Here is a 13,201-nt window from a genome sequence, read left to right as displayed (position 1 = left end):
TGATGAAGAGGTCAAGGTCCTTTTTACTCATCTTTGTTGCAGAATAATTAATTAATTCATAACATTAAGCCGCAAGCAGCAGAAGTCATTAATCATTAAGCCATGGTTCATCTTAAATTAATTGCATTAATATTTTTCCCACTATGACATGTTGAAATGTGTCCTGTGGAGCTGAAGAACACGTCTGCTCCAAAAAGGAAACGCTTGTAGGAGCTTTGTTTTCATCACATCCCACCGTGTCGGCGAATATCCAACAATTATAATATTATTAATATGACTTTTTAAAAAGGTTCATTGGACCAGTGGCTCTCAACCTTTTTCTAGTGGTGTACCTGTGGAAGATTTTTTTCAGCCAAGTACCAGCAAAAAGCATTTTTTGCTTGAATGTAACGTAATACACAGCGCTGTGCCATCAGTGCCTCATCTAATGCAAAATATATACAATTCAGTTGCAGAACTTACTCTTACATTGTTGAATATTTATGCTATTGTTAAATATGTTATTTTTTTACCTCAAGGGGTGCACGGACCCGCACTGGAGAACACCTGCAGACGAGAGGGAGGGGCGTGCGCGCGCTGCAGTGGCGCGCGGCCGCCAGCAGGGGGCGGTGCAGCGGCGCGGCTCCCTGAAGCCGCCGCTCCTTTGCAGGTGAAGGCGCAATGCGCTGCAGCTCTCACACAGGACCCAACCTGTTGGACCGCCGGTCTGCTTGTGTCCACGGCGGGATCTCCTCTTTCTCCTCCTCCTCTTCTTCTCCTCCTCCTCTTCTTCTCCTCCTCCTCCTCCTCTCCGGGCGGATATACTTTTCTCACAGTTTTCGGGAGTTGGCATGCCATTCTCCTGACCCGAGGCTGCTGACATGAGATGTGAGTGTGCCGCTCGCTCGCTGTGTGTCTGATCTTTCTGTCCCTGAAGAACAACCACACAGAAAGTGATTTTTCTTTTTGTTTCCGGTGAAGCTCCTGTCCTGGGACCCGTGTGCGCGCTGCTGGTGCTGCTGTGGGAGCCCGCATGCCGGGGTGATGAGGTTACCTCCGACTCAGGTAGGTGAGAGGTCAACGTGCTTGTGTGTTCTTGGTGTGTATTACACTGTCCCACATGTTGGTCTGAGTGTTTGCTGCTCTCGCAGGAGCTCACACATGTTCAAATGCAGAGTTTTCTTTCTCCCGGTGTGTTATCAGATCATCAGACCTCTCGGTTCAGCTCCGTGAAGCTTGCAGACATTCCGTTACGTCTGGTCACAAAGGCAGGCCCGAGCAGGCCCCAAACACGATCCACCAGCTCCAGCGAGCTCTGTCACACAAGTAGCTCTGCCAAAAAACTTTATCTCATCTTCTTATGTTTGACTCCTTATCGCAGCGAGGCCTCTTTGTGCATCGAATCAATGCAGTGAGACTATTTATTTAGTAGCAACAAAGGTAATGGATGTAATTGGATGTGTGTATTCCCTGCAGGGTCTGACCTGTATCCAAACATGTGGTGTGACCTGTCAGGGCAACTCCCACTCGTAAAACACAATATGCCTCGTGCCCCGAGGCCAGCGCTATCTGCTCTCACATGAGAACAAACAGTTTCACCGACTCCTGATACCTCGCCTCCAACACGGCTCTCCGGATGACTTCCAGCTTCCTGGATGTTGGATCTGTATCGTGAGATCAGATGGTGTCAGCGAGGTTTACACAGCAGCAGATGAGACCTGCTGATCTGCTGCTTCTCTGTTTGGACAGAGAGGACGGGTCTGCGTGGGCAGAGAGGCATGTTCCATCTGCCAACATGTTGGATTTAATGTCCCACATCCACAGACCCGCTCTCCCTGTTTCTGTGTGTAGGAAAACGAGTTATGAGGAGTCTTTCCAAGTATGACATCACCTCCTTCACCTCCCTGCAGCTGAAGTGCATGTCTCTCAGGACTTCTTCTTTATCCTCGTTCAAGATACCGAATGTTTTGAATTGAATGTCTGAAAACAAGTTCTGCATTGAGAGCAGGAATTAAAGCGACACTTTGATGGAAGATGTTTTATATTATTACAAGTGAGACTTCCTGTGTGGAGACAGCCGGGGTGAGGTGTGTTAAGACGCATGTTTTGTGCATGAGCGAGTCAATATTTAATGTCACAATGTCCTTCATCACCTGCCGTCATGTGTTCCTCTGCGTGTCTGACAAGAGTCTTCTTTGTGCTTTCCCTCCACAGTGAACCCGTGCTGTCACTTCCCCTGTCAGCACCTGGGTGTGTGCGTCCGGTACGGGGAGGACGAGTACGAGTGTGACTGCACCCGGACCGGCTACAGCGGAGACAACTGCACCGTCCGTGAGTCCTCCTCATGTCCTCATCTCCTCATGTCCTCCTCTCCTCCTCGTCTCCTCCTCATCTCCTCGTTTCCTCATGTCCTCCTCATGTCCTCCTCTCCTCCTCGTCTCCTCCTCATCTCCTCATGTCCTCCTCATCTCCTCATGTCCTCATCTCCTCCTCGTCTCCTCCTCATGTCCTCATGTCCTCATCTCCTCCTCATTTCCTCATGTCCTCCTCGTGTAATATACTCTGTCATTCCTTTGGACACGAGAGGAAAGGTTGCTCTAGTCTCCTTGTTGTTTAATCAGGAAACAGGGAACTTCGCCTCGAGCCCACAGAGTTTGGATTTCTTGTCTAGACCCAAATATTTGGAAACAAAACAGAAACAAGAGCGACGGCCAGAGAGAGAGCAGCTGGAGCAGAGCAGCTTTCTATCTCTATAACGACCAACTTCTACTCTAACATCTACTCTAACTTCTACTCTAACTTCTACTCTGACATCTACTCTAACATCTACTCTAACATCTACTCTAACATCTACTCTAACTTCTACTCTAACTTCTACTCTAACTTCTACTCTAACTTCTACTCTGACATCTACTCTAACATCTACTCTAACATCTACTCTAACTTCTACTCTGACATCTACTCTAACATCTACTCTAACTTCTACTCTGACATCTACTCTGACATCTACTCTAACATCTACTCTAACTTCTACTCTAACTTCTACTCTAACATCTACTCTGACATCTACTCTGACATCTACTCTGACATCTACTCTGACATCTACTCTAACATCTACTCTAACATCTACTCTAACTTCTACACTAACTTCTACACTAACATCTACTCTAACTTCTACTCTGACATCTACTCTGACATCTACTCTCTCTCGTCTCCGCTCTGCTTCACATCAACAAGGACCTTCTCATATTGAGGTCCATAATCAGAGGCGATGTGTTTGGATGACAGCGCTGCGGTTACATCACGCTCAGCTTTGGTTCAGTGAGCGTGGCTTCTTCTCTCTCGAGTGGGTGATGGCTGCTGGAAAGAGAAGGAACGAGCAACACTGGGAAAAGGTTTCAAACACTTTGGTTTACTAGCTGCTGTACACAGTGGAGCTAGTTAGCCGCGAAGCTAGTTAGCTGTGATAGTTGTTGACCAAACACAGAGCTAAGAGATGAAAATGAAGATGTTAGGATGAAGGAATGAAGCAGGACCTTCATCATATGATGCTGATTTAATGGAGCATCCTCTAAAAGAAAAGGTTCAATCAGCTCAGACCGTTGAGACCTTCCAGTCATCCTGCCGGCCGACAGGAAGCTCAAACATCTCTGAGGATCCCTCACCACTTCATCCTCTGACCGGCTGAGCGATCCACCAGGAAGCAATGCTGTCAGCTGGATGAGTCGTCTCTTGGACTGTGATTTATTGACTTTAATACGCTCCAGGGGTTTTATTTCCGGGCTGCACTGCAGTTACAATTTTGTTAAGTTAAGTTTTTTTTGTCCTCAGCGGACTTCTGGTCCAGCGTGCATCAGTACCTGAAGCCCAGTCCAGATGTGCAGCACTTCATCCTCACCCACTTCACCTGGCTCTGGGACCTCATCAACCACACCTTCCTGCGGGACGTCCTCATGCGGATGGTCCTCACAGGTCCAGACTCCGTTGCTTATTTAATCCATTCAGTGACGTCGCGGCGCCAAAGTGTCCAGTAACCTGTTTAATTCAACAGTGAGGTCCAACCTGATACCCAGCCCTCCGACCTACAACTCCAAGTACGACTACCTGAGCTGGGAGTCCTACTACAACCTGAGCTACTACACCCGGATTCTGCCCCCGGTGCCCAAGGACTGCCCCACGCCTCTGGGGGTCAAAGGTCAGCCTCTCGTTCATGTTTCACTATCTGTACCGAACCCCAGTGCTGGCATCGGTATTAAAAACACTCCGATACTCCCGCTCCTGTAATATATTCATCCAACGCTCTGACAATAGCAGAAGGGAAGCAACTACGTTGGTATCATAAGTTAGTGCTCTCTGTGTTTTACAAGCGATTGTTTTAAAGTTATTACTTCCAAAAATGTAAGAAATAGAAAAACTGGAGTCCTAAACTGGAGCAGCTTAAATGAAGCCGACGTGTCGCTGCACGAAGCGTGAAGGCGGAGCGCTGACGTGCGAGCGGCTCGCCGGCCTTCAGACGAGTTCACTGTATCAGGATGTTTTCACAGACGCACTCCTGCAGTGTTGTGACTGCCGTGTGTGTGTGTGTGTGTGTGTGTGTGTGTGTGTGTGTGTGTGTGTGCTGCGTGACGCCGTGGTGCTCCTGTGCAGGCGAGGCCGGGCTGCCTGACCCTGAGCTGCTGGTGGAGCGGCTGCTGAAGAGAAGGACGTTCAGGCCCGACCCGCAGGGCTCCAACCTCATGTTCGCCTTCTTCGCTCAGCACTTCACGCACCAGTTCTTCAAGACCTACAACCGCATGGGCGCGGGCTTCACCAAGGCTCTGGCGCACGGGGTCCGTCCACTTACAGCTTCTGTCCGTGGGAATGAACCTTATTTGAAAAGCGCTCTGCTGTGTTTTAGTACGACCGGCAGGTTCTGTTGGAGTTGGTTTTGTGTGTTTGAGTATTGACTGGATAGAAAAACAGGAGTTGGCTTCCATGAGACTTTGCTTTGACTCATGCGTTTCCTCTTCCTGTCTCCCGTCCGTGTGTTTCCTCCCCCGGCGGCGCCTCCAGGTGGACGCCGGCCACGTGTACGGAGACAACCTGGAGCGCCAGCTGGAGCTCCGGCTTCACCAGGACGGAAAACTCAAGTATCAGGTGAAGGAGCGAAAGCAGCAGCAGCAGGATGTCTCTCACCGTGTTGCTCAAGAACAGATACTTTCCATCCTAAGAGCAAAGTCAAACCACCACTCGTCACCGGGCTGTTGATGCTTCATAATTGCCTTTAATCTGCCTGCGTTGGCCTCAACGTCAGTAACTGAGCCTTCAGCTTGTTGCTGCGTGAACACGGACCGCGCCTCGCTGTCCGATGACGTGGCGAGGGACAGACGCTCATCTTTTCTCTCTTTTCTCGTCAGCTGGTTGACGGACAGATGTTTCCTCCCTCGGTGGCCGACGCCCCCGTGAAGATGAGCTACCCCTCCGGCGTTCCTCCTGAGGCTCAGATGGCCATCGGTCAGGAAGTGTTTGGACTGCTCCCGGGTTTGGGGATGTACGCCACGCTCTGGCTGCGGGAGCACAACCGGGTGTGCGACGTCCTGAAGGCGGAGCATCCCACCTGGGACGACGAGCAGCTGTTCCAGACCGCGCGCTTCGTCATCATCGGTGAGCTCCACAGACGTTCGTCGGGATACTTTGAACTCATCCTTCTCCTCGACTGTTATTAAAACGTTGAACTATTTCTTTAACGCGTTTATGGTTTTATCCTGTTAAGTTTGTGTAGCGCTGCTCTACTTTTAAAACACAGCGCGAGACAACAACCCCTGCACACGCTCGTAGATAATTAATGTTGTTATTGAGTCAGCTTTTGTTTGAACCTGTTCCATCGTGTCGTGTCGGGTCGGTGCTTTCATTCAGATGCCCTCTTGTTGTCTCTGCACCTTCCCCTCAGGTGAGACCATAAAGATCGTGATCGAGGAGTACGTGCAGCAGCTCAGTGGATACCTGCTGCAGCTGAAATTCGATCCCTCGCTGCTGTTTAACTCCAACTTCCAGTACGGGAACCGCATCGCTCTGGAGTTCAGCCTGCTGTACCACTGGCACCCGCTGATGCCCGAGAGCTTCCTGATCGATGGAGACGAACTCTCGTACAAGCAGTTTGTGTTCAACAACACCGTGCTCACGCACTACGGCATCGAGAACCTGGTGAAGGCTTTCTCTCTGCAGGCTGCCGGCCAGGTGAGGAAACCTCTGACGCATGCAGCAACAAACATTGTTGTGTGTGGTGTTTAGAAGTTCACATAGTTCTAACTGAATCCTAATGAGTGAGGACGTTGGATGTAATCGACAGTATTATTAACTCCAAATATCCAAAACGTAGTTTTTGGCATTCACACTTCACGTCTTCCTGTTTCGCTGGATTTGTGTCCTGTAAAGGATGAAAAGTGAGAACTGAGTTCATCTTCAGGTGTTTTTTAGGCTGATGGCCACTTACCAGAAATTCTGTAAGCCCATATCCACCAGTAAAACATTCACAGAGGAAATAAAAAGTCATAACTCTGAGATAGAAAGCTGCAAAAAACTTTTTTATCTCATAATAATGAATTTATATCTCATAATTATGACTTTTTATCGCATTGCTTTTCTTTTAATGGCAGGAACGCGACACTGGTGGATCGATCATTACTTTTTATGACTCTTTTGAAATGTCAACACAACCTCGTCACGTGCACACGATCTGCACTCTTTACTGATGACCAACACGGGAATACAGTATTTTAAATATGACCTTTTCCTTTATTAAATCTTTGTCCTCCAGATCGGCGGTGGCTTCAACATCAACGGCGTCGTGACCCGAGTGTCTGTGCAGACCATCAAGGAGTCTCGCAAACTGCGCGTGCAGCCCTTCAACGAGTACAGGAAGCGCTTCAACCTCAAGCCGTACGCGTCCTTCACAGAGTTCACTGGTGAGGGAAGCAGCTCTGCGCGTGCACCGCGTCACGCGCGTGCACCGCATCACGCGCGGGCACCGCATCACGCGCGTGCACCGCATCACGCGCGGGCACCGCATCACGCGCGTGCACCGCATCACGCGCGGGCACCGCATCACGCGCGGGCACCGCATCACGCGCGTGCACCGCATCACGCGCGTGCACCGCATCACGCGCGTGCACCGCATCACGCGCGGGCACCGCATCACGCGCGGGCACCGCATCACGCGCGGGCACCGCATCACGCGCGTGCACCACGCAACCTCTGAAGCGTGTGCTGTTTCACTTTTACAACTCTGTGAGAAAAGCCGAGCACACGTTCTCCTTCCTTTCCATCAAAGAGCTGCACGGCTGCAACGTTATAGATCGTGCATTGTGTTGTAGATTATTGTATTAATTATGCAACTAATGTGTTTGCCATTTGCAGATAATGAGGAGATCGCCCGTGAGCTTGAAGAATTCTACGGTGATATTGATGCTCTTGAGTTTTACCCCGGCCTGCTGCTGGAGAGAACCCGCGAGGGGAGCATTTTTGGAGAGAGCATGGTGGAGATGGGCGCCCCCTTCTCCCTGAAAGGCCTCATGGGAAACCCTATTTGTTCTCCGCTTTACTGGAAGCCCAGCACCTTTGGGGGCCAAGTCGGCTTTGACATCGTGAACTCTGCCACGCTGAAGAAACTGGTCTGTCTGAACACCAGGACGTGTCCTTACGTGGCGTTCAGAGTACCGACAGAGGAGCAGTTGAAGGATGACGACAGTAAAACGAGGACAGACGAGCTCTGACTCGAACACCAGGAGGTTATGGTTTAAGATGTTTAGGTAAAAGAGGCTGCTGCCAAGAAAAAAGATGTTTGTGTAGAGAATGTGCAGCAATGTTTGTTTGAATGTCACTGGAGAATCATACGGGACTACGGGAGCTTAGTGTGAGAACATGAGAGAACATGAGTTTCTGTTAAATGCTTTGAGTCTGAAGACGACGTCATGTTCACACTGTCCAGCAATAACGGTATATATTGTTTGTGGGTTTATTTAAAGACAAATTATAGAGACATTCCTTGAAATAAAACTATAGATACAAATCAGATTATTGTCCGTTCATTTAAATTGGTAGTAATTAAAATGTTTGTTTTTACTATTCATTAATATGAGCTTCTCATGACTCACTATTGTCACTTTCATGTCTCACTGCTTCTTGTAAATCCTGTTTTTTTGGCTTGAGACTGAACAATGAAGGAAACACAAGGAAGAGACACCTCATGTTGTTTTATCAATGAACAACATGCACAGCAACGTTTTAAAACACATATCGAAGCACGGGTAACTGTTGGCTTTGAACATTTAGGTAAATTAGGATACGTATAAGATTATTCATACCAGACCAAACAGAAAATCACATTTTTTATTTTTAGATAATTTGGATTTTTTAGTGAAACTATAATTCCATTATTATAATTATTATTATATCGTGGTACTTTTTAATCCTGACAATGTTGGTGAGCCTGCCAGCAGAAGTAATATTAGGATAAATACTCTGTCACACTTCATTGTCAGATTGCCCTCTAGTGGTGAAACTAGAAACTACATAATAATTCCAGCAATTTCCTGCATTTCCTTCATCAGGGCGGAACCCGGATTAACCGTGGTACCGTGTTGCCTTTAATGTTGCTCTGTAAAATCTAACTTTACTGCACGGTTACCACACTCCAAACTTTGAAATACAAATTTAGATGAAAATAATGCTGTAATTTACTCTGCAGTTTAGCTATTTTGAATGCCTATGATGTGGTTAAGATGTTTGATTCTAACAACAAAAAAGGTTTAATAAGCGTATTTAGGGCAATAAATGTGCGTAAAAAGTTGTAACAAACATCACAGATTGAGTGATTCTAATCAATGTTTCCTGTTATGGCCACATCATAAATGTAGTTTAAACTGCAACACGTCATGTTGGTTCTCTTTGCGCTCGCTTTTCCAAATTACTACATTTTCGATATCCATGAAGGCATCATACTCAGGAGCGGTTTGCGGCAGCTACAAGATTAGTAGGAGTGAGTTTGGAGGAGTTGGAGATATTTGACTACCTTTAGCTGGTTATACAATTACGGTAAGATAAGTAAAGGACATTAATATGTTTTTGTAGCGGTGTATGATGTTGGAGAGACTGATGTAATCTACACTCGGCTAGCTAACGTGTACTGGTTGTCGCAGTAAGTCAGTGCAAGAATCGCTAGCTAGCTCACTTTCTCAAACAAGATTATGAGATTGTCTCTTATCCTCTTTACAGGAGCGTCGATATACTTTAGGAAACTGCAGAAACGGCCTTAAACTGGCCGACGATAGCTTTCTGATCTAATAACGGCCATCGTCGCTGTCACATCGCCATGGATTCAATTTAGCTAGCAGTTGACGTTAGCTCGGTGTTAGCTGCAGGCCTTCGCTCCTTCTCTGTTGACGTTAATACATTTTATTAGCATCAACACTATCAAACCAAAGTGCTGTAATGTTAGCGAGACATACTATTATTTTTCTACCGTTTTTGCTTCCCTACCACTGTTAAAAGGAGAGGGGGTGTCTCTCTCTGTCTCCATCTGTGCACATTATGCTGCTTTACACACGACTCGGTGCATCATTAAAGGTTGTGTTGACACACATTGCTTAAGCTATGTATAATGCAGTTGCCCTATTTTTTTGACATAAACCCTTTCTGTCTGAACTATGACAGCTTGGATGGCTGTCAATCTGGGTTATTATGCTCCACTGGCACAATACTATTGTGTGACATTATCACAGTTGTTTATCTGCAGAGGTCTCATCTATGAGGGGTTAAAGATAAAGCAGGTTTGTCAGCTGCAGCTCAGGCAAATTATGAGTCAAATTACTTAACAAAATGGAGACATCCTTTGTTATTCAAATATAATCTAGGAATTTTACAGACTGTCCTCTGCTTGCAGTATGAAGATGAAGTATGAGCTCATGAGTCGAGGTAATACGAAGAATAAACAGACGACTCCTCGTATGAACTACTTAAGTGTCGTGTTGTGTTGTGTTAGAGAGTTGCATTAGTGCCCTATCTAACAGATTAAACACGTCCACCATCAGGTTAGCCTTTGTCATGACGACTCTGGATGACAAAATCCTGGGCGAGAAGCTGCAGTACTACTACAGCAGCAGTGAGGATGAAGGCAGCGACAACGAAGATGAGGATGGGGAGAAAAAGACCATCCGGGACGGCAACGTTGGCGAGCCTGAAATAGACTACAGCGCCGATGGAAGTGCTGTCAACACAGGTACTAACACACACACACACACACACACACACACACACACCAAGAAGTACTGCCCAAATAAGACGGCTGTGTGAACATTTGTGAAGGAATTACAATGATGGTAAAACTGTCTTTTCTCTCAGGACCAAAGGGGGTCATCAATGACTGGAGGAAGTACAAGCAGCTGGAGGTGGAGCAGAAACAAGAGCAGAAGAAAGAGATGGAAAGACTGATCAAGAAGCTGTCCATGACCTGCCGCTCTGACCTCGACCTGGAAAAAGACAAAGAGAAGCAGAAAGCGCTTCAGGAGAAAATCAAAGGCAAAGTAAGTAGTATGAGGGCAAACTATCGACATGGGAAAAAAAGAAATGCTTTTAAATGTCTTGTGTTCCTCACTCCGACCCGGCATCGGTGACTCACTCTTGAAACTGTGCCACACTCCCTAACAGGACACTCGCGGTGGGAAAAGGCTAAATTCAGTCATGATATAAATTAAATACGACCTAATTAGAATAGTGGAAACCCTGCGGCTCCATCCTCTAATTTCTGACAGTCTAATTACAGATAGGCTTTTTGTTCAGATGAGTAAAACCAAACAATATTCGATAATGTGTTAGTTGGTGAGATTCTGGTGCATTTTGTTACCTTTGGAGAGAGCCAGGCGAACTGTTTTCCTCCATTTCGAGTCTTTGTGCTAAGCTAATCTAGCCATCTGCTCTTTGTAGTCATTTTTACAGAACAGACGTTCGAACAGTTTCAATCTTCTGATGTCATTCTCCACCAGAAAGCATATTTCACCGACTGTCCAACAGTTCCTTTTAATAACTGTTCATCAGCTTGTAACAATGTGTTCTCTTCTTCGTCTGCCTCACAGATGACCATGCAAGAGTACAACATGCTCCAGGAAGAGGAGGATGACGAAGACTTCCTCCAGCATTACCGTCTTCAGCGCATCGAGGAGATGCGGCGTCAGCTCTGCAGCGGCAAGCGCTTCGCGCGGGTCTGTGAGCTCAGCGGCGGCGAGGACTTCCTGGAGGCTCTGGACGAGGAGGACAAGAGCACGCTGGTCATGATCCACATCTACGAGTCCGACATCCCGGGCTGCGAGAGCATGAGCGGCAGCCTGATGTGTCTGGCTCAAGAGTACCCGCTGGTCAAATTCTGCAGCGTGCGCAGCTCGGCCATCAGCACCAGCGCTCTGTTCAGAGACAGCGCTCTGCCCGCTCTGCTGGTGTACAAAGCCAGCGAGCTGATCGGCAACTTCGTGCGGGTGACGGACCAGCTCGGCGAGGACTTCTTCGCCGTGGACGTGGAGGCCCTGCTGCAGGAGTACGGCCTGCTGCCCGACAAGACCGCCGTCGTCTCCAAGACGGTTCGCAACGGATCCATCGTACAGACCGTCGTGAGCGACGATGACTCTGACCTTGATATAGACTAGAGCCTCTAGAGCGTCCGTGAATGATTTGCTTCTGAAACGTGTTGACACTCTGCATGGGCTGTAGACGACTTGTATGTAGGTGGAGCCTCGAGTGATGGCAGATGGAGCCGGGGTGACGAGGTTGCTGCTCGTACGGCCAGCGGTGAAGCAGAACACGACATCACGGCCGAAAGGTTTCCTCATGACATCAATCCATGGTAAAAATAAGTTATCATTAATAAAAGCACATTTTTGCCATTATTTGAATCGATGACTTGTTGTACACAGTGAGAATGATGTAATGTTAGCTTCAATGTTTTGTTTGAGCTGTGAATGTCGATTATTTATTCATTGTTTTGAAACACATTCCCTGTTTTGTTTCGTTGTATTAAATATGTTTCAATCTGTAGAAAACAAACTGAATCTTAGTTAATTTTATAACTTTTGTATGTGCTGTACCAATTGAAATAGGGAGGAGAATAAACACGTTTGGACTCAGTGCTGTTGAGTGTTTTATTTATTAATCAGTCACAAATGAACTAGAATATTATCTTTCATTCAGTTGGCCATAGTAAATAAATATTAAACGCATCAGGCTGCTGAGTTCATCTTGAAGGACAGAAGTAGTTTCAGGTAACGGTGTTAAACATGTAATTCATGTTGTCAGGAGCAGAGCAGCATTAATATTAGTTCCACCTGCTTTTCCTGTGGAAAACTGTGTCCAAGATTATTTCTCAAGGAATCCAAACCGCTCAATGTGTACCAGTGTTCACAGCTTAAGGGATAACAAAAAGAAGAAAACAAGTTGTTATAGAAGTAATCTTTTGTAATGACAATCCTAGCGTCGCTATAACAACGACGTGGTTCCACATGAGCACAAAGAAGTCATTCAAGGGGTCAGCAGGTTGTGCGTTCAGCGTCCTCGTGCTGCGACGCCGGCGTCAACGCGCTGCTTCCCGCTTCACTGGAGTCATCAGAGGAAATGCATCCAACACAGAGAGGTCAAACCTTTCCACTCAATAATCACTCTGCTCGGTTAGAGCTAATCACATCACATCCAAACTCACGGCTCAATCATTACAGCATCCTTTGGAGTTGGCCCCATTGACACAATAGAATAACTTTGTCATAAACAATGGAGTTCTGTGCAGCTCTTTGGCGGGACGGAGCCTAGACGTGTCTCAGCAGCAGCAGCGTGAGGCAGAGCGCCGTCAGCAGCAGGAGGCTCGATTCTTCACGGAGGGAAGCGGCCGAGTCGTGCAGGTCTTGTCCACAAAAGGCATGCTCCAACAGAAGATGGGTGTCTGCACTGACGCCTGCGTGGAAAGGAGAAATACTGTCACACCATCATCGTGGGAGGTTAAAGTGGCGTTGACCCTTTGACCTCCAATTTGTGTGCAACATAATATGTTGCGCTGCTAGAGAGTAGATTTGCATTTCACTTCATTATCCCTCTGGTGCTGAATGACCCGTAAGCCTGACTGCATCCAACACGGCATGAAATCAATGCCAACCAAGGCTGCAACTTGTCCTGCAGTACATCGGCTGGAAGCTTTGAAGTGTTTCAGTCG

General features: G+C 47.2%; 1 protein-coding gene across 1 annotated transcript; it reads left to right on the top strand.

The window, feature by feature from the left end:
• Positions 1–703: 703 nt before the first annotated feature.
• Positions 704–12,129, top strand: pdcl (phosducin-like). The gene is made up of 14 exons (XM_068574243.1): positions 704–867; positions 961–1,044; positions 2,194–2,310; positions 3,811–3,951; positions 4,031–4,174; positions 4,627–4,808; positions 5,032–5,115; positions 5,376–5,622; positions 5,909–6,195; positions 6,776–6,923; positions 7,375–7,729; positions 10,047–10,234; positions 10,357–10,538; positions 11,088–12,129. Exons 1-14 carry the CDS (start codon positions 861–863, stop codon positions 11,649–11,651), a joined length of 2,730 nt encoding a protein of 909 aa, XP_068430344.1. The 5' UTR covers positions 704–860; the 3' UTR covers positions 11,652–12,129.
• The last annotated feature ends 1,072 nt before the right edge of the window (positions 12,130–13,201 follow it).

The sequence above is a fragment of the Clinocottus analis genome, unplaced genomic scaffold, assembly GCF_023055335.1.
Source record: "Clinocottus analis isolate CAN_PGR_092001 unplaced genomic scaffold, fCliAna1.0.p SCAF_13, whole genome shotgun sequence".
NCBI classification, from domain to species: Eukaryota; Metazoa; Chordata; class Actinopteri; order Perciformes; family Cottidae; genus Clinocottus; species Clinocottus analis.
The sequence above is the reverse complement of the archived record's forward strand: the minus strand, read 5'-3'. Positions and strand labels throughout refer to the sequence as shown.